Raw genomic sequence first — 25,411 nt, 5'->3', positions numbered from 1 at the left:
GGAAAAAGCATACTTACATTTACAAGGAACAAATATCAGATTTCAGTTACAAATATGCTTATGAAGTCATCAACTTAATTGTTGACACTCTTTTCAAAACTACTTGTATTCTCAGGAAATCGGTAAACAGGTACAACCACGAGTTTTTGAGAAGACGGAGCATTATAAACTCATGTCTTTTAATTTTTGTTATACATTTTGGTGTCAATATACAATGATTTGAACACATATGTAAAAACTTATACTTTATCAATGCATGGTTGTTGTACTTTGATTACTATTATGCAATTGTTGTGATACTGTACATGAAGTCATCCGCCCGTGAATGTTTCCGCCGTACTGGTTTGGTGGTGTGACAATATAAAAAGAAGAGCTAGTTTAAATTTTATAAACTCAAAGTTTATAAAATATAAACTTTGTCTTTTGAGTATAAGACAAAAGGATTTCAACTAGTCCAAAAAGTTGTGCATTACTTATTAATTCATACCATATGAATTATGTAATATTAATTACTAATGAAAATTATTATTTCCATGAAATAAATAATTTCCAATTTAATTATAAGAGTTTTATTGAATATTTATTAAAATCATTTTCTAATAAATAATCAATTGTATCAAGTTGTTGTTAGTGTGACCCATTAATATCATATGTTATTTAGCAATATCACTTTAATTTGACTCTTGAGCATACTAGACCTTTCATACGGTCACGCCTTCGCCTTGCAACGGTCCTCTGAAGTACCTGAAACAAAACTAAAATTGCAAGCGAACGCTTAGAGATTTCCCCCAAGGTACCAACACATAAACATAACAAACAAGCATGCAAACATGAGTAGACAGTTTCTTATATTTGTGTCTCATTCTAATTTATTTTTTTGCTTATTTTCTGCATTGTGTAGCTAATCATTAGGCTTTCATTTAGTGTCGATGAACCTAATAATATGTGCTAGTTTCTTATATTTGGATTTATGAAGTTAGTTAATGCATGTTTTTGATTATCATTACCTAGCATGATAAAACTTGCATCTTTGTTGCTTTGATTCAAGTTAAGTTTAATTTAATGACAAATTGAATTGCATGAACTTGTTTACCTAGTAGTTTACAATCATTAAATTGCTAGAGCTAGGATTAATCACATATCAGATTAAGTAATAAAGGTAACAACTTTATCTGTGTTGGAGAACATAAATTTGATCATAATTGTGTTTGGTAATTTGTCTTGATCATAGATGATTATCTAGATATATCTTACATGGCCCAGATATTTTTAATAATCAATTATGTGTTTGTTTGTGTATGATCATTACATAGTATTTCATGAATTGGGAAAAATATTAGGATATTTGATCAAGACTACTAATTGCATCTAAATTGGTAACCAACTAAATAATTTCATACTTAGAACTACACATAGAAAAAAAGGAGGGGGGATTCGCAGCTAAACGAAAGTGTCTTTTAAATATTGTTACAATCGTTTTTAGTTGAGTGTTGAGTTTTAAATTAATCTGAACTTGAAAAATCAGATAAAAACCCTTTCTTTATTTATTGTTTATAGATTAACTTTTAGTAATTATTTTATTATCTAAATATGTTCCCTATGTGTTCGACACCCGACTTACCTGAACTATTCTATAAGTTTGACTAGGTACACTGCCTAAGTGCAATTAGTTAGTTAAGCAGGTTAGGATTATAAATTAAAGCTAGATAGTATATAAATTGCACGCATCATTAATATCCCGAATTTCAACCAAAAGTTTACATTTTTTAAAACATAATATAATAAATCCAAAACCCATTTTTCATTAAAAGATCATAGTTTTACATTCATTAAACATAAAATAGAATTTAACGGAAGTCTAAAAACATAATTATTTCTTCGATGCGAATACAGTTATATAACATCCCAAAAATACAACCCAAAAATTTTTGTTTTAATATTACTAAAAACCCACAATATAATATGTCATACGATAAAACCATGAATCGTGCGTCTCAAAATGTCATAATAAGTTTATCAAATCAACTGATGTCAAAACATATCAAAATATCTGGATAAAACTCACAGGATAAAACTGAAGCTGTGGTGTGTGCGATGTCATCATCCCGAGCTCTTCCCCTTACAAGCGAAAGTACTTGAAACCAAAAACTGAAACTGTAAGCACAAAGCTTAGTGAGCTCCCCCAAACTACCACATACCATACAATAACATATAAAACAACTACTGGGCCTTGCCCACTGCATCGGACCGAAGTCCGGAAACTGCATCGGACCGAAGTCCGAAACTAACCAGGGCCTTTCCCTTTGCATCAGACCGAAGTCCGGAAACTGCATCGGACCGAAGTCCGAAAATAACCAGGGCCTTGCCCTCTGCATCAGACCGAAGTCCGGAAACTGCATCGGACCAAAGTCCGGAACTAACCAGGGCCTTTCCCTCTGCATCGAACCAAAGTCCGGAACTGATTGAACATAGCATAGCATAATCATAACTACTAGCATAAACACATATACTGCATACTGCATCAGACCGAAGTCCGGAACACATAACACAAAGACATGCTTGAATCATAAAGACACCAAGCACACTGAACTACTGCATCGGACCGAAGTCCGGAACTACTACTAACTAAACGGGCCGGCATTGTGGTCGTAGACCAGTTCCTACTAGAAGGAAACTCACCTCGTAATGGTGGCTGCTGAGATGCTAAATCTGAAACTGTCTGACTGCTGCTCCGGAACTCCCCGGCTACAAATCCCATAAACACTAAATCAGATACTGATAACTACTCTCAGGGTAAAATGACTATTTTACCCCTGGTCAAAGTCAACACCCTGGTCAAAGTCAACTTCCTGGTCAAAGTCAGCTTTCAGTTGACTGGACTCGCCGAGTTGGGCCGCCAACTCGCCGAGTCCCTATCATCCTTTCTAATCCTCTACCCGCTTCTACTCGTCGAGTTTGGCAAAGGCTCGACGAGTTCTTCTTCGATACTAACATCTAGTTCATCTTCATCTGACTCGCCGAGTTGTATGAACAACTTGTCGAGTCCTCCTTCATCCTATGATTGAGATCAGTCCTGGACTCGCCGAGTTGTATGAACAACTCGTCGAGTCCCTCCATTACTAGATCTGAGCCTTAACTCACCGAGTCCATTACCTACTCACTGATTCCACCTTAACTCTCCAATGGGGAAAAATCGGGGACTCGCGACTCGACAGTCGATTCTGCTCGAATCCAGTGCATTACCTACTCACTGAAGAACGACTCGCCGAGTCCATTACCTACTCACTGAAGAACGACTCGCCGAGTCCCATGCATGTCATTACTAAACAGTCGATTCTGCTCGAATCCAGTGCATTCCATTCATAGATCTGGGCTCCTAGGGCTGGTTTTTCACGTAAAGTTTCTAACTTTACGTGCATGCATGCTAATATGAAGCTCAAATGCCCAAAACAAGCTAAAGGAAGAGATCTAAGCTTGGAATGGAAACTTGGCTCAATAAAGGTGGCAACCTTGAGCTTAAGAGGCTCTGGAAAGCTTAGATCTGAAGTCCATTCATCATATTAGCTCTTAATTCAACCTTAAAGTCTAGAAAGGGCTCAAAATCAACAAGATCAAACTTCTCAAGAGATCTAATTGATAATAAGCAAAGATTCGAGCTTGATACCTCAAAGGGGACTGAAATGCAACCAGAAGTCCGGATCTACTTGCTCCCCTTGAATACTTCTCTTCTCTCTTCTTTCCCCAAATCCCCAAGATGCACTAAAACCTTCACAAGTGAGAAAATGCTCCAAAAATGCTTAAGAACGGCTAGGGTTTCGTATGGGACTCTTTGTGGGTGAGGGAGGCTGGTCTGGGGGCACATAAGATGTTTAAATAGGGTCAAACCCTTGAAATTAGGGCTTCATCCAGACTGGAAGACTCGCCGAGTCCGGGAATATGGACTCGTCGAGTCGCCAACTTAAAACGGGTGCAAATCCCGTCTCTACTCAACGAGTCAGGCTACTGACTCGTCGAGTACCCCTTTAGAAGATGAAAATTACTTTATTTAAATCACATACCAGAAATGGGCCTTACAAGTTACGCTGGAGGCTTCCCTCAATAAGATGAACAACTTGAAAAACATTTATTCAACAACTGTAAGCCAAGGCTTAGTGAGTTTCCCAAATACCACATACCATAATATACATACAATGCATACAACAAATGACCTTCAACACTAATTTGGTCTTCCCCTTTGGCCTTCAGCATAAAGTTAATCCCCCCTCCCCTAGCCTTCAGCGTAAAGTTGGTCTGTGCGATTATTTTGGCCTTCAACATGAACCTGGACCGCTCTCAACTCACCATGTGATATGTCGACATATATAACAGACAAACAAAAAAACAAACAATTCAACACAACATGTAACCGACTAAACTAGTCTCCTTACCTAACAACACTCTACAATATAACTACATCCTAACATATAGCGGATACATACTGCAATATAATATAGTGAAAAAACTTACTTGAATAATCTCGATGCAGCTAAATAGGTTGGTTTGTGGACCGCTCAACCAACACACAACAACCTATAATATACTATTATGGTTACTAACTATTTGAGCATAAAATCTAAATATTTAGATTATTCACCAATCCTAAAATATACTTTCATGGCTATCAAATAAGAATCGTCTAGTCAATACAGTCGGGAGGCAGAACCATTTCGGCATATAGATTTTCTGAAATCCAAAAACTAGGTCAACATGTTTATCTTAGACACCTCTTCCATAAGTAGCCAAATCATTATATAATTGGAATCAATGAGTAATCTGATTATTATAGGGTTCATAACAATGACTAAGGGTATGATCAGTTATAGATTTAACAAAGTATGAATATCCTCGAGTGGAACTTCGACGCCTTCTTTATCCTACTGAAACTTCTAGAGGTTCGCTAATTAAACTATAAAACGAGAATTTGTATCACGAGGGACCAGAATGCTCGAGGATGTGTGTGTGTGCGTGAAAAAGATAGATAGATAGATAGATAGATAGATAGAGAGATAGACTCTTGAATCAATAGAATATGGCAATAAAGTGAGGAGGCCTGAGCCTCTTTTTATAGGTGCGTTTTGTGCACGTCGTACTGCGGTGGATGATTCGATCCATCCTCTCCTGCTTGCACGTACAAGTCTATTGAGGAGTGGTTGCATTTAAGGCACCATGTCGTGATGCATGAATTTTTGCGCCACTGTGTTTTTTACAAAAAATGTTCAATCTTATAAAAATCACAACTTTCGCATACAAACTCCGTTTTCGGCGTTCTTTATATCCACGCTTTCGTGTCTAAGTATAACTTTCATGTGGATCATTTTGGCTAAAAAGCGATATATTTTCACTTCTGTTATTATAAACAAAGGTTTGTATGTTATAACTTTTACAAGTGAAAACGAGTGTTACACTCTTATATGCTCAAGTTTACGATTAATGTTACCTAACCTTAACCTTAGGATTTGATCGATCTCTAGTCCTAACAATTTATTATCATAAATTTATGAAGATACAAGTTAATATAACCATATTGGTATTCTAAATCATATATAAGTCATATGTAAGCAATAAAATCTAAACTTTAATATGTAAGGTAGGGTGAATCCAAAAGTAATATATAATCAACTTTCACAAATCCAAATCAACAAATCACACCATAGTATAAAGGATTATATACATCTAAGTAGAAGAATAAGGTTTTAGCCCATAATCTCTATAGAAAAAACATAACATAATCGAATAAGTAATGCTAAACATGATTATAATAGCAAAGCTAACGATCTTCGTAGTTTATTCACTTTCATCTTCAAAATTACGCCTCCTCCTTGTTCTTCTACCTTGAATACGATTCAACGGGTTTATTTTCGTAATATAGATATATTTTATGCACAAAAAATCAGATTGCAAAATCTTGTATGTATAGAATTTTAGATGTCGCGTCGCTGGCCTTTATAGTTGCGTCCCTCCGTGTGATCTGCCCATTCTATTGCCTTTTTACGTTGCTATTTTTGTTCTTCACAACACTAAACCCGAATTTTATGGTAAGTTCGATTTTAATTCTTATCAGCTCCATTATTTTCCTAATCTTTTCCCTTTTCTTCTCAAATCTGAATTTTAACTATATTTATCCAATATAAAGCATATTAAGTATCATTTATCTTTAAAATACAACATTATAGAATAAATTATTAAGATAATTGCCCAAAATTTATGACTGGTTAACACAATATCAATCTTTGTGATAGTATATTCATATGGAAATGATTAATAACACCTTAAGGTCCTTAATGACTTGAGACTTTAGTGTATGATTAGTGTCTTCATGGATGCCTTGATTCTATAAGGCTTTAATCCTTAATTTAACAGGTCATAAGCAAGTTAAAAAGTTAGATGAGGTGTTTATAAGACTTATTTTACTCATTAAAAATGGTTGGTGAAGTTACATAAGAGTTGAAATCCATTAAGAACATATGGACCAATGTTGATGTTTGATGTCTACATGAGGTTCCATATAACTCTTGTGATGTTGAAATGTCTTAATCGTTAAGTCATAAATAAGAATACTTAATTGACATGTAATAATGATGTTATAACTTATTTATGTCATAAATAACTATTAGTGAAGTTTGGTAGAGTTTGGACGCCATATAGGCAAAGTACAATGCCTAAAGGAGTAAAAATGTTACATTTTCAACATAGTGGCCAAGGCTTTGGAACAAATTTAAAAATATTTGTAGTTTAATTTTAGTTTGTCCAGTCAACCCCTAATTGTTTCCATATTCACAATGAGAGTAAGAATAAGTATTTAAGACCTAAAATGAGTTAGACAACTTATGATTGTGTTTTGGTCTAAAATCATTTGATTATGATCAATATATGGTGATTAAGAAGTAAGAAAGCTTGGAAGAAGGTGGAATATCATACAATGTTATTGAGCGAGTTTACTGGGAGTACATGTTCCTATATATAATTTGGATGATTTAAATTTATATGATATTCCTTTATGTGCAATGTGTCTGTTATACACATTATGTGTGTATTGCATGAAAATTATTCTGAAAGTAATTTACTTACTTGAGAAGTTTTGTTGGTTTGATTTTTTTTACATCCTTATGTCCATTCATGTAGGATAGGATATTGTGGGTGTCACTTATGATATCTATATGAGATTTGAAAATTAGGTGTCGGTATAACGGTGTGTGAATAGATTTCTAGATAATCTTCATGTTGCATAAGTGTCTCTAGCTACCATTTGTGTGGTGTGTGTGATGATTCACAAATCACACACTTTGACTAGAACGTACACTGAAAGTGTATTATGTCAGTCTCAATAAGTCTAAGCTCTTAGTTGTTACCATTAAGTTTTTTCGTTAGAACAACGTCAAAATTATATTAAGCTAAAAAACAACTAGCAACGTGCAAGACAAAGCATATTACAAATTACAAGTCAAAAAAAGGAAAAACATTAATCGCTGTAATCAACTCTATAAAATTTAGCCATAAACTCAATCCAAATACAAAAGTTGAAATGAATTTCATCTCTTAATTTTCTTTTTAAAACAAGACAACATTACGAGCCTTCTAAATAGACCAAAGATATCATTTAGTAATTCCAAATAGACAAAAGATACCATTTAGTAATAGCATATAATAAGGTCTTGATATATTCAAAATTTTTTATTATTTAACTTGCGGAAAACTAACAATCAAGTTAACATAAATATAAATAAAAATGTGTTAGGTTTCATGAAAGTGCTCTTATCCCTATTTAAATAGATTATCTCATATTTTTTTTACTATCTCAGTTATTTTATGTACAAATGCTTGACATGCTATATAAACACCACCCCTCAAAGTTAGCATGGCAAAATAGCAAACTCAAATGAGAGAGAGAGTTTTTTTTACCAAGTTGATCCACTCCCTTCGTCCTTAAACAAGGTTTATTTGAAGTTACAAAATTGTAGGGATTGTTTTTGTACAAAAATATAGTGTAGGGTATGTATATATGATTTTCCAAAAAAAATTCCGTGTTTTTTTTCTAATCACTTTCCCTATATTCACTCCATTTTCCCGCTTATTTCTCTCGATAAAATCCCGCCTCTCTCTCCCCTTTGCCCCAAACGCAGTCCCTCTCTATCTCTCTCTAACCACCACTTTCTCTCTCTAGCCTTATCCTCTCCGGCCGCCATGAACCGCCGCATCAGAAAGCAATCTGCTGCCGAGAAGTCCGACAATGGCTACCTACGTTACCTAAGGCCTGGCGCCCTCGCTCAGCTCCGTGACTCCAAAATCAACGCTAGATCTCTTCTACGATCATGCAACTCTCAGATCTATCTCCATCGCGCTATTCCATCTTCACCTTCACGCTCTTCCGAAGCCGTCGGTTCCATCCAGCAACAGCAACAGGAAGTTACCGGCACTTTCATCACGACCGATGGTGAATTGCCTTTTCTCTCCGGAAGGTCATATGCGCCTCGTTGTCCACAGAGGAAGAGGCTTACGGCTGCAAGATCGATGTTTTATTTAAACCATAACTCTACCAGTCTGACCTCCGATGGCCCTGAACCTGCCATTGACGTTTTCAGTACTGATTTCCTTGTTGCTCATTAGCTTAGCAAAATTAGTAGTTCCTATCGGTTAATATTGTACTAGAAAAGAACAATTTTTACAGCAGATTAGTTGGCGTCGACCATTCGCTATCGGATGACAAGTTCTCTTGTTCCTTCGGGGGTTATGTGAAAATTATGTCAACTAGGGCTCAGAACACAATAAATAAAGTCATTTATTGTTCAATTGATTTCACTCTTGTTCCTAAATCGCTATATGCTATTTATACCCTAATTAGGGTTCTTAAGCTTTTTAATTACTGATTGTAAATGCATATAGTTGGGATCTGAATAGCCTATTCCTTCACTGATTATTTACTGGCTTTATAATCCAGTTTGATAGTATCATATGATTCGTATCATATTCTGTATGTCTGATTCTTCATTACTCATAAACATGGTATTCAACACCTCCTTATTGCAATTTTTGAACAATGCCATGGATCTGTTCTTGCAATATAATCTGATTCTGCCAGAAGCCATAAGATACTACAATCATACTGTAAGTTTATCCAAAGATGTTCATTAGTAGATGCTTCTATATTGTTATCTCTTATAAGAGTTGATGAATTGTTTATTGCATAGTACTTCATAGTTCATAATTCATACAAAGTACTAATGCCATCTGGAGAAGGGACTTCATTTACATAGTAAGTGATTTTAATACTTAACTTGTTATCTCGGTTTTATTATACAATAATACAAGCTAAATTGAGCTATTAGATTGTTAAACATAATGAATTCACAAAATTTTTATTTTAGTTTTAAGTTGCATGCTGTTTGTGTTACAAAGATCTTATAAAAGAAAGAATTAGCACATTGTCCTAAAAAGGTGAAAAAGAGGTTGAAATTAATGGTTGTGTGTTTGTAGTATACTTTATAAATTTTGAGCTTTGAGTTTCAACTCGATGAACTACTATCAAACAACTTTGTGATGTTACTTCATTGTTGTACATGGTAAGAATTAGGCATATTTTTACATTTGTGTGTATTTTGTATGGTTTTCTATATTCTGTTTTGTGCTTTTTATAGATTTATTCAAAGTAACACATAGACCGGGTATTTGTAGAGAAATGAAAGTGAGCTCAGTTGGCATGGAAGTGGAATAAGGTTTGTGTTTCTGCATACTTTTCAGCTGTTTATCAACTCAGCAATCCAAAAAACTTAAGATATCTTTACTTTAGTAAAGTTTTGTTAAAAAGCTTATTTATGGGTCCCACAATAATTTGTATTTCTTATAACAAGATAAAAGAATAAAATATAGTTGGAATTGTGAAAAGCTCTATGTAGAGAGCTTGTAAATTCACAAAGTAAAAAAATTATGCAATGAAAAAGCTTTTAAATTTATTTGACTGAAAAAACTTTCAAGTATGCTCCTATCATGAATGTGAAGAAATGGAACGAATGAAGAAATGAAATGGAGTGTTTGTAGGATAAACAAGGTAGTAGAATGGGAGATTACATTCCATGATTCCATCATCATGTTTAGTTGGTTTGTAGGAGTGAAATTAATTTTCTTATGGATTTTTTTATATTATATGTAAATATAGTAGACAAGATTGCAAGAATGGTCCCTGTGGTATTTCAAAACTAGAAAGTTAGGTCCAAAATGGGTTTGGCTCGCAAAGATGGTCCAATAGTTTCGTTTTCTTGCGAGTTTGGTCCAATTTGGTTTGAATTTTTTTGTAAAGATGATTTTACCCCTTATTATTTAATTGTTCATTTTTATTTTATTAACAACAATTAAAAATCAATTGAAAATAAAACAAAAATAAAATACTCTCTCTCTCTCTCCACCACCGACGACAAAAAGGTGCACAGAGAGAGAGAGAGAGAGAGAGAGAGAGAGAGAGAGAGAGAGAGAGAGAGAGAGAGAGAGAGAGAGAGAGAGAGACTTTTTTTTTCTTTTTCTTTTTTTTTCTGTAATAAAAAAATGAAAAGGGGAAAATACCAAGGGCAAATCTGTCATTATAAATAGTTTTAAAATTTTTGGACCAAACTCACAACAAAACGAAACTATTGGACCATCTTTGCAAGACAAACTCATTTTGGACCAAACTTGCTAGTTTTAACATACCATAGGGACCATTCTTGCAATTTTGTCAATATAATATATAAAGTTCACTTTATTCTATACATTATTGTAATTATATATAACAAATTTTTATTTATAAAAATATAAAAAACATAAACAAATAAATAAGCTATACTAAAAATAATATATTTTGTAGTTTAAAAAATAGAATTGTAATATAAGTAGGAGTAAATTACACGAATCGTCCCTTGTACAAGTATCAAAAGACACATTTGGTCTCTATTTTAAAAAAATAACTTGAACTGTCCACCGTTTGTTACAAATTTGTTGCGTTTTTAGAGGGTGTTTGAGATTACTTTTTAAATAATTTTTTTACTTTTAACGTTTCAAAAAAGTTAAAAAATCCCAAAAGTAGTTTGGGAAATAGAAAAGTTATTTTCAAAACAATTTTTTGTTAAGAAGGAAAAATTTGTTTTTAAGTCGTAAAATCCTATTTTTTGGTGACTTTTAACCTAAGAAGTTGGATTTTACCCTTAAAGATAATACAAATACATTTTAAAAATTTTATTCACCGGTCAAAAGTCATTTTACAAAAAGGATTTTTAAGGTTAAAAAGTAATCCCAAGCACCTTACTCTGTTCTAGATTTAAAATGACCATAATGTCATTGTGTATTTATTTTTAAGTTAATCTAATAATATTTATCATTATTTTTAATTTAAAAAAGCAAATGGGTCCCACTTCCACCACTTACCCTCTACCTTCGACGACCATCACCTCACCTATGTCATCTTCCTCCCGCGAACATTAAGAAACCACATCATAACTTTGTGTTCCAGATCCGCCATAGATGAACTCAATTTAGGTTCGATCTAGGGTTTCTTTAAAATAAGGTTCAAAATTAGAGTTATACGAACGATTTTAGATCTGAAAATGATTTTAGTGTTTGTGTTCTTGATTCGGGTTTAATTTATGGGGTTGTGTTAAAAAATACACACATACTACCATCTTGTTCATGGAGTTCTAGGGTTTTTTGTAGCTTGTTCTCCCCTGCAGATATGCACCTCAAAAGGCATCATCGACTGCCAAATCTGAAATCGTATGTCGATCTGCACCTTAGATGCAACGTAGATGGTGGAGATGGGATCGACTATAGAAGCTTAAAGGGGTTATCGATTTTGGTTTGGGTGTGGTTATGGGGGTTGATGCTCGATATTCAAGAACACAAATAAAATTAGGAAGAATGGGGTTGGGTTGAAGGGGTGTAGTGGTCCAGAAAAAAAAAACAGTCCTCCCTCTTTCTCCTCTAAACCTATTAGTCGTAGAAGAGGAGATGTTGGCATAGTCGACTTCTCCGATGGGCATCTGGAAGAGAACAAAGAAAGAAGAAGAAAGGTAAAGGGGCGATGGCTGGGGAAGGAGGGTGGTTGTCGGCATTGGAAATGGAAGTTTCCGACATTCAATTTTACGACATTTTGGTGGAGATGTCTATGGTTGTAGACGGGGAAAATGACTTATATGGGTAACTATGTTTCAAAATCGTTCAAAAAATATCATTCAAGTTTGGTGTGTCCAAAAAACAATATCCAAGTAAAGCATTTGTACAAAAAACACCAACGAAGCACATTCTCTGTTCAAATTTGACCTTTGGTAACCGGCAACTACCAGTAAAAAATAAGTAAAGGAAAAAAAATAATAGGAAATGACTCAAAGAGGTAACTATGTTTCAAAATCGTTCAAAAAACACCATCCAAGTTTGGTATGTTCAAAAAACACCATCCAAGTAAACTTTTTGTACAAAAAACACCAACAAACTATATATTTTGTTCAAATATTACCCACCGGTAACTGGTTCTTATAGGTTAAATGATAACTTGGCTTAACTATTATGACATGGCATAATAATGATTGACAAAACAATAAATGATATATTCCTCCTTTAAAAACCGATTTAGGGTTTCTTCATGAACGAATGACTTATTCTTCTCCTATGATTGCTCGTCTTCTTCTAAAGTGATGATCTCGAATTCAAGTCCAAAACCCTAATTCTTAACTTAAGGCAAAAAGGGCTCCTTTACCCCTGCCTCAATGGACCTCCCTCCCCCTAAGGCCCAAATCCATAAAAAGCCCAAAAAGGCATCCAAACCCAACTACAAGGCATCTAAGGCCTAATATGGCCCAAGAACCCCCAACATGGCCTTAGCCAAAAAATGACCTGCTACAATCAGGTGGGCCCGAGGCCTAACTTAAACAAGTCTGTGCATAGTTCCATCATATTCGGATGTCGAGCGAGTACACCCGACGTACTCCTAGCGTACGCCCAACGTACTCGGCTAGGGTCAAGAACCGCCAATCTTCCGAAGGCCATAACTTCTTCATTCTAAGTGTGATTTCGTCATTCTTTATATCTACGGGAGCTAATTTAGGCATCAGACAGCCATACCGAGGGTTATGGCCTTCGGAAGATTGGCGGTTCTTGAGCCTAGTCGAGTACGATGGGCGTACTTGCATGAAATCCAGATCGCAGAGGCTTCAACATATGTTGGGCGTATGAATGGACTTGTTTAAGTTAGGCATCATGCCCACCTGATTGTAGCAGGTCATTTTTTGGGCTTAAGGCCATGTTGGGGGTTCTTGGGCCATATTAGGCCTTAGATACCTTGTAGTTGGGCTTGGAGTCCTTTTTGGGCTTTTTATGGATTTGGGCCTTAGGGGGAGGGAGGCCCATTAAGGCAGGGGTAAAGGAGCCCTTTTTGCCTTAAGTTAAGAGTTAGGGTTTTGGACTTGAGTTCGAGATCATCACTTTAGAAGAAGAAGAGCAATCATAGGAGAAGAAGAAGTCATTCGTTCATGAAGAAACCCTAAATCGGTTTTTAAAGGAGGAATATATCATTTATTGTTTTGTCAATCATTATTATGTCATGTCATAATAGTTAAGCCAAGTTATCATTTAACCTGTAAGAAGCAATTACCGGTGGGTAATATTTGAACAAAACATATAGTTTGTTGGTGTTTTTTGTACAAAAAGTTTGCTTGGATGATGTTTTTTGAACATACCAAACTTGGATGGTGTTTTTTGAACGATTTTGAAACATAGTTACCTCTTTGAGTCATTTCCTATTGTTTTTTTTCCTTTACTTATTTTTTACCGGTAATTGCCGGTCACCAAAGGTCAAATTTGAACAAAGAATGTACTTCGTTGGTGTTTTTTTATACAAATGTTTTACTTGGATGGTGTTTTTTGGACACACCAAACTTGAATGATATTTTTTGAACAATTTTGAAACATAGTTACCCATATAAGTCATTTTCCCTTGGAGATGAGAGAAGGGAAATGGTAAATGGTGAGACATATTATTTTTCTAAAGAGGGTGGAGTGGCGCCACAGTTTAATTATTTTTCTTAATAATTAAAAATAATCAAAAACCTTAAAAAATAAAAGAAAAATAAATAGAAAAGAGCAATATAGTCATTTTATGTAAGCGGACAATGTTTAATGATATAAGGGATGATCCGGATTAACTTTTAAAAATAGAAACTAAACGTTCAATTTAACATTTAAACGAAAGACAAATCGTGTAGTTTTCTCTATAAGTAAAATAATAAAAAGTATATAAATTGTGTTATTAAAATTACAATAATTAATGGAATTGAGGGAATTACATTCCTTTGGCCCATTCCATTCCAACTAGCAAAACAAACATGATTTCTTATTTTTCAATTTGCATGGAATAAAAATTTCCATTGTATGTTCGATTCCATCATACGAAACATTATGTAAGTTTACAGACGTGTCTTTATGTCAAATTGTTTAGATCCGGTTGGGTTGGGTTGTTTAGTTTTATATTTTTGAATTTTCTTATAAATTTTTTCTTGCAAAGAACATTAGTAGACATGATATATAAATAGTTAAATACAAACAAATTTAATTAAATAATTATAAAGATGTTAAAAAAGGTAAATATAAACATAAGTATGGTACTATTTTCTATTTTTTATTGATAACAATTAGAATTAATGCATGACAATTAGCATTATATATCCATTCCTTAAATTTTTTTTATATATTTATAATTTTATTAAGTAATCGACGTATTTACTATGATTACAAAAATTATATCATTAAAATAATATTTTAGTTCTAATAAAACAACTAGAGGTTGTAAACTTTGAAACATTGGAAACCCATATGGGTGTGACTTTTGGCCATGTTTAGCATTTTTTTTATTTTAATCTGAAATTTTGATTTCTAGTTATTTATTCCATTAAAAACATAAATTATAACCTACATTAATATATTTTTAAATCAAACGAATATAAATGGGTAAAAAGGCTAATTGCGGTCACAAAAGTAGCTTTATTCTTTTCATAACTCCAATTTGCTGTGGAGCAATGGAAGACATCAGAAAATCATTAATTAGATGCTTAATTTTTCTCATTTCAAATGTTTAATTGAAAATTCTGATAGAAATATTTATAAATCATATATTTGTTCGTCAACATATGGTTTGCAAGTGTTTAAGAGGGGTGGTAGTGTACATTGTATATATCAATAGTATACGGACCATCTCTGTATATTTTAGTAGTTTCCTTCCTTAGGTTAGGTTTGATATGTTGTCTCAAATTCATTGTATTGGATCGCAGTTTCTAATACAAATCCCAAGCCTTCGACTCAATCTCATCTTCTACGTTGATATTTTATTGTTAAAGCAATGCTACAACAACCATAATATCATTATAACATAAACCACCATGATACAACCATATGATCAATAAATTATAGCACAAGAGAAATAAGCTTGCAATAACAACTAAAGTCTAAAGTACATTATAACCTTTGTGTAGTTTACTTTACTGTTACTATTCTACCATCCTGGCTAAATCCATCAACATGAAAATTCAGTTTTATATTACAAAGATTCCTATCTTCACATGTACATCATGTACCCAAAAATACACCTTTGATATACCAAAAAAAAATTAAACTACAAAGTCTACAACCTATATTACAGTAGTAAAATGTTTACCAAGATACCCCAATATTCTAAAAATATAGCTCTATATTTCTGATTCAAAAAATGCTAATATACACTTAATCCAGAGACAGTTACTATAAACATTGTAGGTGAAATAGAATTATAATATATTTCATTAAATCCCCCAAGTGGTTTTATATATATTTATTAAGCAAACTCTGCTCATTTAATATACTAAAATACAACTCAAACTTCATAATTACTCATATTTATCACTTCCCTCTTTACCAAATGTAAGAATCTAGCTAGTAGCAAATGGCATGAGATTTACCTCACACATCGGTTCTTTTGTCATCTTTGTTTTCTTTCAAATATCTTTTTTTTTTTCAGAACACTGTTTGATATAAGCTAGAATCAACAGTTTTATTTTTTCAATTCTTCCCAATTGAACTCCAAAACAACTTATTTCTATGTTTTCTCTCTAAATATGCATATACTGGTCCATATGAAAACAAAGAGACTTTTTTTTTTTTTTTTAACTCCAAATGGTTTAAAATAAACAAAAATATTCATACCCAATGAAAAAATTAAACTGTGACAAACAAATAATTATGATCAAAGCATATGACATTCGTTACACTACTAGACAAGCAAAAATAAAATGTTATGATGATGCCAATCAATAATTATTCAATACAGCATGTGGTAGCTTCTTAAATATAATAGCTGTTTATATCCACCTATATTTTCAAAGTTCCTTAAAAGATTTTGGTTTAATCTCTTTATTTTGTGTACTAAAAAAATATTAACCAACAATAACTACGGATAATAAAATTTTATGTTGTTTATGTCCTCCTATATCTTTCTGTTTCATGGTCTTTATAGTAATTATCATCCATGGTACATCACAGCATGACAAAGCTGTGATTATAAGAATTAAGAGGGGCAATTTGGGAATTTTACTTTTTCAATATAAACTTCTTTTATGGTTTTTGAACATTCATCTAAATCAAAACTTATCATCAAGCGCGAACCCTCTCTCCAACATTTGGTCATGCAACCGAAAAGCTTCCTTCATATTCTCCTTAGAAACATACCCATTTATCATCAATACATAAGTCGATCTATCAGGCTTCAAACCTTTCTCAATCATCTTCCCATAAACCATATTAGCTTCATCTATTCTCCCATTTCTACAAAATCCATCAAGAATCACATTATACGTAACAACATCCGGAAAAATTCCTTCACTTTCCATCCCATTGATCAAGTCAAACGCCTTATCCATATCATTTTCCTTCAAATACCCATGTATAAGAGTATTATACGTAACACTATCAGCACTAACATTATTAAACGCCATTTGATTAAAAAATAAACCCGCCTCTTTAACTAATCCTGCCCTACAATACCCTTTAATAATCGTGTTACATGTCACAATTGTGGGCCCCATCCCATTCACGACCATTTCGTCCCAAATCCGTAACGCCTCATTCACATGACCCGTGTTACAAAACCCGTTAATTAAAATACTATACGTTATATAATTTGGGAAAATATTTTTAGATATCATAGCATTCCATAAATCTTTAGCTTTTTCCATCTCACCTTCCTTACAAAACCCATCGATTAAAGTGTTATATGTCACCATATCAGGGTTTATGTTCCTTTGAATCATAGATTCAAACAAATTAACAACTTTTTTCATGTTTCCTTCCTTTGAGTACCCGTTAATAAGTGTCGCGAAAGTGTAAAAATCCGGATATACCCTTCGTTCAACCATCTCGTCAAATAGTTTATCGGCTTCTTGAAGCATTTTACTTTTGCATAATCCGTTTAAAAGTGAATTATATGTAACAACATCTAAAACGCAACCCCGATCAATCATTTCATCCCGAATCTTGATTGCTTCCGACATCACACCGTGTTTGCAAAACCCGTTGATTAAAATTGTGTAAATAACATTATCGGGTGTCAACCCGGTATCTTTCATATTCTTGAAGTAGAATAAAGCCCGATTGAGATTTCCGGATCTTGAAAACAACCCGATAAGTGAGCTATAAGTCAAGATATCGGGTCCCACATTTTGGTTCAAGATTTCTTGAAAAATGGTTTCGGCTTCTTCCATAGAATTACCCTTTTTACAGCATTCGATTAACAAGGTGTTGTAAGTAGTGGAGTCGGGATTCAACCCAATATGAACCATTTCTTTTACTATCTCTTTTGCTCTCTCCAAACCCCCGGTTTTACAAACCCCGTTTAGAATCGAATTATAAGTGTAAAGTCCCGGTTTTAATCCTTTACTTTGCATAGAGGTCATGAGTTCAAAAGCTTCATCGAGAAGGCCTACACGTGAATAACCGTTTATCAATGTATTATAGGTCACGATATCTGGGGAAATACCTTTTTCCTCGAATTCAATCAAGAAAGGCTTCACCTTTTTGAAGTTATGATCCTTACAAATGGCGTTCACCATAATGTTCATTGTATAGATGTTTAATTGAACAACCCCTTTTGAAACGACATCATTGTAAACCTCCCACGCTAAATCAAACCAACCGATCTTAACAAGGCCTCCAAGAACAGTGTTGCATCCGTTTATCGGAACAGAAATTCCCCTGTTTGTGACTAATTTGAAGGCTTCCACGCCTTCTCTTAACTTCCTAGCTTGCACATATGTACGAATCAACAGATCAAAAACGATGGGACTGGAGCCACATTTCTCGTATGTGGATATTAAACAGTCAACGATCATGGTGCGTGACACGCCGCTCTTCCTAATCATTCGAAGCAACAAAGCCTGGGCATCGGATAACCTTCTATTCCTGGAAAGTACGTGAACTGTCGCACTCAAAGAGATCGAGGAATGCCTAAATTTCGGGTGATTTGAGGCGACCGTGTCAAGAAATTTTTGACCCAGTTGCGGATTATCACGACAATGATAAATGACATCGAGAAAGGAAGAGGAGGTTAATTGAAATAGATAATCTTTGGAGGAATTGAGCTTACCTTGTTTCAAACGCATCAAAATCTTCTCAATTAAGAATGTGTCGATGTGTCCTGATTCTTGTGGTGTTGATGGGGTTTGGAGGGATTTTACTGCGTATGTGGAAAGGGGTTTTGTAAGAGAAGCGGGAGCTGCTATTGTTCTTGTTCGGAGAGACGTTGTTGGTGAGAGTAACCCTTTTGGTGCTGCCATTGACGAGTTGTGGGATGCTCTGATGTTGCAAAGATTGAGAAAATGAACTTCTGTGTTAGAGCGACTTGTAGAGGAAAAGGTCTTTTTCTAATTTATACCTTGAGAGTTGAGGCGGACGGTAGCGGAGGGCGGTGGAACCGTCAGACGGTAGGCAGGAGGCGGCATGGGATCTGGGTTGCGACGAACAGGGGCATGGTGATGGGCCAACGAAGGCTATTTCTCTTTGTTGAAATACAGGTAACAATGATAGAAGCATATTTAAGGGCGAACAACAACATGTTTGAGTAACTACAAGGGCCAAGGGAGGACCAAAAAGGGGTGTTTAGTGTTGTTTTTACCAAAATACCCCTCAGATTATTTATTAATTTTCTGAACAGGCCTTATGATTGGGTTCCTTTGAAAGACATGATAGCATATTGGCATTCTTGCCTTGACAACAAAGTGGGATTCAAGGTGAGATTTTTAATTTGACAAGGTTTGGCTTATGAGTAACTTAGTATCAAAATTACCAACTTACCCTTTTTGAATTTTTTTTAGGGTTTTGCTTACCAAAAGAGGCATAAGAAAAAGTAGCAAAGTTTTCATTTTATGGAAAACCAGCAGAACTCAAACATGGTAGTGTTGTAATTGCTGCTATCACAAGTTGTACAAATACATCAAACCCTAGTGTCATGTTTGGAGCAGGTCTTATTGCAAAAAAAGCCTGTGAATTAGGCTTAAAGGTTAATCATAACTCATAAACTATTACATTTTATAAAATTTTAATATCTATAACTTTTTTCCAATATAATTGCTAAAAAAACCAGGTCAAACCATGGATTAAAACAAGTCTTGCTCCGGGCTCTGTAGTTGTTACAAAATATTTGCTCCAGAGGTATTGAAAAAACAAATTCTTCTTCTTGTATTTCTTGAAAATAATAAAATAATAAAATGATAAAATGACTTATATATGGCTGCACAACATGTATTGGTAATTCAGGAGAACTCAGATGAAACAGTTGGTGCTACGATTTCTGAAAATGGTAACCAATTTTTATTTAATAAAAAACTTTTTGAAGGTTTAATTTCGGTATATGATTAATTATCTTTTTGGCATTTATTTGTAGATATTATTGCATCTGTTGTTCTTTCTGAAAACCGAAACTTTGAGGGACGTGTTCATGCCTTAACAGGAACAAACTACCTCGTATCACCTCCTTTAGTTGTTGCCTATGCCCTTGCAAAGACTTTAATTTTATTAAATCTATTTGATAGCGTATATAGTTGCCAAGTCAGCAAACAGATTAGTTAAAAGTTAGTTAGCTATTTGACATGTCAGCATTGGTTTGTTAGATTAGTTACAAGTCTGTTGTAACAATTGGGGCATCTATATAAAAGGTGTATTTGATCAAAGATGAATACAATACAGAATTTCATTCTCTCTCTAAATATGAACTGTTTCACTGTTCAGTATTCACCACTACAAAAATAGAATAAATTACAACTTTTGTACCTGTTGTATGTCAAAAGTTGTGATTTCTGTCCACATGTTTTGTTTGTTGCAAAGATGGCCCTTGTAATGTAGTTTCATTGTACTTTCGGTACTTGGCTTGGATGGCGTTGAAAAGTTCTGTTAAGTCTATGTAAAATGATTATTTTGCCCTCATCTTCTTGAACAAAACCCTACCTTTCTCTTAATATTATTCAAGGATAAAAGAGTTTTAGCTTTAGGTTATATTTTTTGGGTTTTGATTTGGAACTTGGTTTAATTTTAGAGTTTAAGATGAAGGAGACTGACAAATGTTTTAAGGTTTTCATTGAAGGAGAGGAAGTCAAGGGTAAAATAGTCATTTTAGACGTATGCTTTTAGGACCACCATCTGTGCAATAAATCAAACATCTAGACTCAAACTCTACATATATTCACGAACCACCATATTTCAAGAACATGACAATGGACCCACCAGGGGCAAATGAGGTAAAAGACGCACACTGTTTGTTGAACTTTGGTGACAGTATTACAACGGATCACATTTCACCTGCTGGAAGTATTCACAAACACAACCGGCTGCAAAGTTTCTTGTTGACCGTGGAGTTGACCGGAAATATTTCAATTCTTATGGTAGTCGAAGGGGTATTGATCTGAGATTATGGCCAGGGGTACTTTTGCCAATATACGTCTCGTTAATAAGCTCTTGAATGGTGAAGTTGGCCCAAAGACTCTTCATATTCCAACTGGAGACAAACTCTCTGTTTTTGATGCAGCATCAGTGAGTTTATACTTTATAAACGCGTTCATTCTATTATAACTTTTTTTATTGTAAAAAGAAACGTATTTTTATTTTTTATTTTTTAATCAAAGATATAAGGATGCAGGTGAGGCCACCATTGTTTTGGCAGGAGCAGAATATGGTAGTGGAAGCTCCCGAGATTGGGCTGCCAAGGGGCTCATGTTGTTGGTGAGCGTCTTAAAACTAAATTGGTGTTTCTTTTTTTCTTAATGATGGAATCAGAGAAGGAATGGAATGGGTGATTCTATTTGAATGAAAAAAGCTGTTTGTTTTGCGTGATGGAATGGATCATTCCTGAATTCCATTTTGCTAATTTTCATTCCTTAGACACCGGTGCTTTTCCTAAAGTAATAAATTTTAAAACATAAAAGTAGGATTATAATGAATATTTTACAGGGAGTAAAAGCAGTGATTGCGAAAAGTTTTGAGAGGATTCACCGGAGTAATCTAGTCAGAATGGGAATCATACCCCTTTGTTTCAAAGCCGGTGAGGATGCAGACACACTAGGGTTGACCGGTCATGAACGGTAGTACGGTACACCATTGACCTCCCAACTAGTATTACTGACATCCGCCCCGGTCAAGAGGTCACCGTCACCACTGACACTGGAAAGTCATTCACATGCACCGTCCACTTCGATATCAAGGTACAATTTCTCCACTTACCGCTCTACAGTATGACATGACATGATAGAACAGTATACACTGTTGTGTACTATTATGGGACCAAGACTCGGACTCATATATGACATGACTGTTGTGTACCGTTTTGGTACCGAGACTCAGATGACATGACATAGTAGATCATACATTGTTGTGTAGTGTGCTCGGATTAAGATTGAGATTGATGTTAATGTTTTATATAGGGGAAAAGGACTTAAAAGCCCAACGAAGTTTCCAAACCATTCAAAAAACCTCAATCATGTTTTGTCTATTCAAAAAAACCCAACGAACTTAACATTTTGTCTAAAATGTCCAACAAAGTTCCAAACCGTTCAAAGAATCTCAATTTTGTTTTGTTTACGTTCGTTGGGTTTTTTTTTTTTTTGAACAGTCAAAACATGATTGAAATTTTTTAAACGTTTTGGAAACTTCGTTGGTCTAGCAAGTCATTTTCCCGATACGGTAATAAGCCACGTCATCTGTTTCTCTTATTTGACTTTCGGGAAAGTGTAACTTAGTTAGGCTTTTTAGACAAAATGTTAAGTTCGTTGGGTTTTTTTGAACAGACAAAACATGATTGGAGTTTTTTGAACGGTTTAGAAACTTCGTTGGGCTTGTAAGTTATTTTCCCTTTTATACAGGTGGAATTGGCGTATTTTAACCATGGTGGGATTCTTCCATATGTTATTCGATGTGTGTAGATCTTGTGAGTGTAAGTTATGGAAAGTGAAAAATAAAGAGTTATTTATTTTCAATTTATCCAAAGTCAATTGATTGATGCATAGAAAGACTCTCCCTGTATCTAGATTTATTTAGTAGAGTAATTAAGTTCTGTTAAACTTGCTTTCTTGAAATTATTATAGAAACTAGTGTAAATTATATTTTTTTAAACGAAAAATAAACTAAATTATTCATAAATTATTTATTCCACCTATGTCCACTTTGAAAAATGTCCTAAATTATTCCACCTATGTCCATTATGAAAAATGATAAACTATTCCACTTATCCACTTTGAGAAAGGTCCTAGATTATTCGATCTATATCCACCGTAGGAAAAGAGGGACTAGAGTAAATTATATAAATGTAATATGTGCTAGCTTCACATAAAATCACAATTTTACTACAATTTTGCATTTGGTTATTTTGTGATATCATGTTGGTGATTTGTTATCAACAATATTATTTAAGTGTAATGGGATTACTTTGTTGACCAAAGGTGATCTTGATAAATATTAAACAAGTAAGGGAGGTGTGGAGTACACACTTGCTTAAGTTTGATCAAGTTTTCAAAGTACACTGTCATTTAGGGGCGAAGCCCCTAAACGAATGGGGGTCCGGGGGCAGCGCCCCTGGGAGCGGGGTCCAAGGGCGGCAACCCCTGGCGAGGTCCAAGGGGCAGAGCCCCTGAGGAAATTTTTTATATAGGGTATGTTGCTATATAAAAAAATGCATCAGAAAATTATATTTTCAGAGAATTGATCATTGTTTGACCCTTATCCAAACTTCCGTTTTATTTCGGTTTTTATAGTTTATGACAGTTTGAAACTGTCATATGACAGTTTTTAGACAAATATCATAAATTCGGTTTTGGTCTCATTTTCCTGGTACAGACGAAACTATCATCAAAGCATTCTAAATTCTTGTCTCTCTGATTTTTATCCGATTAAAGAATATTGGGAGTACCACCCAAATGCTTTAATCTGAAAGTGTTTTACACAATTCTCAGAATTCCAAGCCTTACTATACCCCAATTTCTAACATATCATTTATCAAGTGGTTGGATATATAGTTTGAATTTCGTTGTGGTTTGGGTGGGTTATTTTTCATTTAATATCAATATTTAATTACAATTTAAAGGTCAAAAAAGTCATTTTAGCATGAGTTAACAGACTTAAACTTATGTTATTAATTAGCTTAAGTAATCAAAACACAACGAAACATTTCATACAAACATTCTACACAAAAATTCAAAGTTTAGAGAAGTATGTAGTTTATATCGTCGAATGAATGTGTAATGATTGGTTAGAAGCATATAAGTTCCCGTTGGATTTGATAACACACACATATAATATCGATTAAATTATATTCCACAAGTACAATATGAACATGATTATACAATAGATATTTTGAAAATGGAGACATTTACTATTTACAAAAATATTTAAAAAAATTAAATACTGTATATGCACGAAAAATATCTCAAGAGAGTTTTGAAGATGAACTTGATTAATAATGGCTGAATTCAGGTATCGATTGTAAAGCAGGATTCCAGCTGCATCTACTTCTTCTATACTTCACCATTCTTCGATCTGATATCAGGTCGTCGACGGAAGAAAACGATGGTGGTGAGTGGTGGTAGACGGTGGCTCTGTTCAAGATTTGCTTCAACTCAGACTGTGTCAGCACCACCTTCACCCTCACACATCTTCTCATTCGAGGAGACGTCATGGTTGTTTCCATGGTGACTGCTGCTGCATTGTCTGCTTGTACTTTGAACCTCACTTTCTTCCTTTCCTTACAGCACTCATCACTTCTGAGTACAACCTGGTCATGCACTCTCGAAATCACAAGAGGTAATTTTGCTTCTTCTTCGTCTTCTTCATGGGGTACTTGTTCTGATTTCAGAAACGGTTTCAGGCAGTTGCCCATTTTAAGCAGGACACCGGAGGTGGTGTGGCGGCGGCCGGTGGATCGGTCGGTGGTGGGCGTTCGGAGCTGATAAAGTTTGGCTTTGGCAAAGTATGTATTTGGTATCATTTCTGTATAATTTGTCAATAACTATTTATAAGAAAATAAATCATGACAAGTGTCCCATAAGGCCATAATCATGTCACGTTTACATTGATCATCGTATATTTATAGATACATAAAAATAATTATATTTTAGTTATTGTTGTGATTTAATAATTGTGTATATTCCAGCTTTATTAATAAAAGTCATTAAATTTTAACAATTTTTTATATGGAAATAATATAGCTATTATAATAAAAAAAATGGGCTGATAACAAAAAAAGAGAACATTATAATTTTGCCAAAATCCGGTTCAAATGTAGTATATGACTTTGTTTTAAAAAAGTCATTCGTAAAATTATATTATAATCTTTTAGTTAAAGAAAACCATCCGATATATAAAAAATATTTACGCTAACAACAGATTATATATTATTTATAATTTTTGTTTAATCTATGATTAAATATCCATGATAATTTCTGGTAGTTAAGTGAATTAATAATAAAGAAAATCAGTTATAAATTAATTTGCTTAGGTACATCTACCGTTTGGTAGGAAATTAAAGTTTGGATTATGTACCAATAAACCACGTTAATCTTTTAGCATTAAAAGAAATAATAAGTTTTTTAAATGCCAATTTTAAAATTTTACTGTAATTAATTGATAAATATGTTAAAATACCACTAACAGTCTTGTAAATGAAAGGATCAATGGTTATTTGATGTATTGACATAACCGACTAATATAAATTATAAAGTAATAGTAACAGCAAATCCAGTCTCTGGTTGCTACGATAATATATAGTTTAATGTTTGGTTAAATAATTTATTCTATTTTATTGGCATTAGACAAGGGATAACTACAGTAAAATCCCTATATTTTGGCAAAAGTTTCAAAA

General features: G+C 34.0%; 2 protein-coding genes, 1 long non-coding RNA gene and 1 pseudogene across 3 annotated transcripts; 3 read left to right on the top strand and 1 right to left on the bottom strand.

Annotated features, from left to right (window-relative positions):
* Nucleotides 1-8,220: 8,220 nt before the first annotated feature.
* LOC145140008 (uncharacterized) lies at nucleotides 8,221-8,643 on the top strand. The gene has a single exon (XM_079073635.1). It carries the CDS (start codon nucleotides 8,221-8,223, stop codon nucleotides 8,641-8,643), a length of 423 nt encoding a protein of 140 aa, XP_078929761.1.
* Nucleotides 8,644-16,598: 7,955 nt separating this feature from the next.
* Nucleotides 16,599-19,119, bottom strand: LOC145137119 (Tetratricopeptide repeat (TPR)-like superfamily protein). The gene is made up of 2 exons (XM_079071256.1): nucleotides 18,947-19,119; nucleotides 16,599-18,867 (listed from the first exon to the last, which is right to left on the bottom strand). Exons 1-2 carry the CDS (start codon nucleotides 19,102-19,104, stop codon nucleotides 16,659-16,661), a joined length of 2,367 nt encoding a protein of 788 aa, XP_078927382.1. The 5' UTR covers nucleotides 19,105-19,119; the 3' UTR covers nucleotides 16,599-16,658.
* Nucleotides 19,120-19,652: 533 nt separating this feature from the next.
* LOC145137121 (uncharacterized) lies at nucleotides 19,653-20,099 on the top strand. The gene is made up of 3 exons (XR_013720878.1): nucleotides 19,653-19,722; nucleotides 19,828-19,870; nucleotides 19,955-20,099. It is a non-coding gene; the product is annotated as an uncharacterized LOC145137121 (long non-coding RNA).
* Nucleotides 20,100-20,610: 511 nt separating this feature from the next.
* Nucleotides 20,611-22,481, top strand: LOC145140007 (aconitate hydratase, cytoplasmic-like; annotated as a pseudogene).
* The last annotated feature ends 2,930 nt before the right edge of the window (nucleotides 22,482-25,411 follow it).

This window comes from Lactuca virosa, chromosome 9 (genome assembly GCF_052849685.1).
Source record: "Lactuca virosa cultivar CGN04683 chromosome 9, Lactuca_virosa_CGN04683_v6, whole genome shotgun sequence".
Classification (NCBI taxonomy): domain Eukaryota; kingdom Viridiplantae; phylum Streptophyta; class Magnoliopsida; order Asterales; family Asteraceae; genus Lactuca; species Lactuca virosa.
The sequence above is the reverse complement of the archived record's forward strand: the minus strand, read 5'-3'. Positions and strand labels throughout refer to the sequence as shown.

Coding starts and splice junctions, on each gene's coding strand:
- LOC145140008 (XM_079073635.1), top strand. CDS start 8,221: ATGAACCGCCGCATCAGAAAGCAATCTGCTGCCGAGAAGTCCGACAAT.
- LOC145137119 (XM_079071256.1), bottom strand. CDS start 19,104: ATGCTTCTATCATTGTTACCTGTATTTCAACAAAGAGAAATAGCCTTC. Junction 18,868..18,946: donor CGTCCGCCTCAACTCTCAAG/GTATAAATTAGA, acceptor TTGCAACATCAG/AGCATCCCACAACTCGTCAA.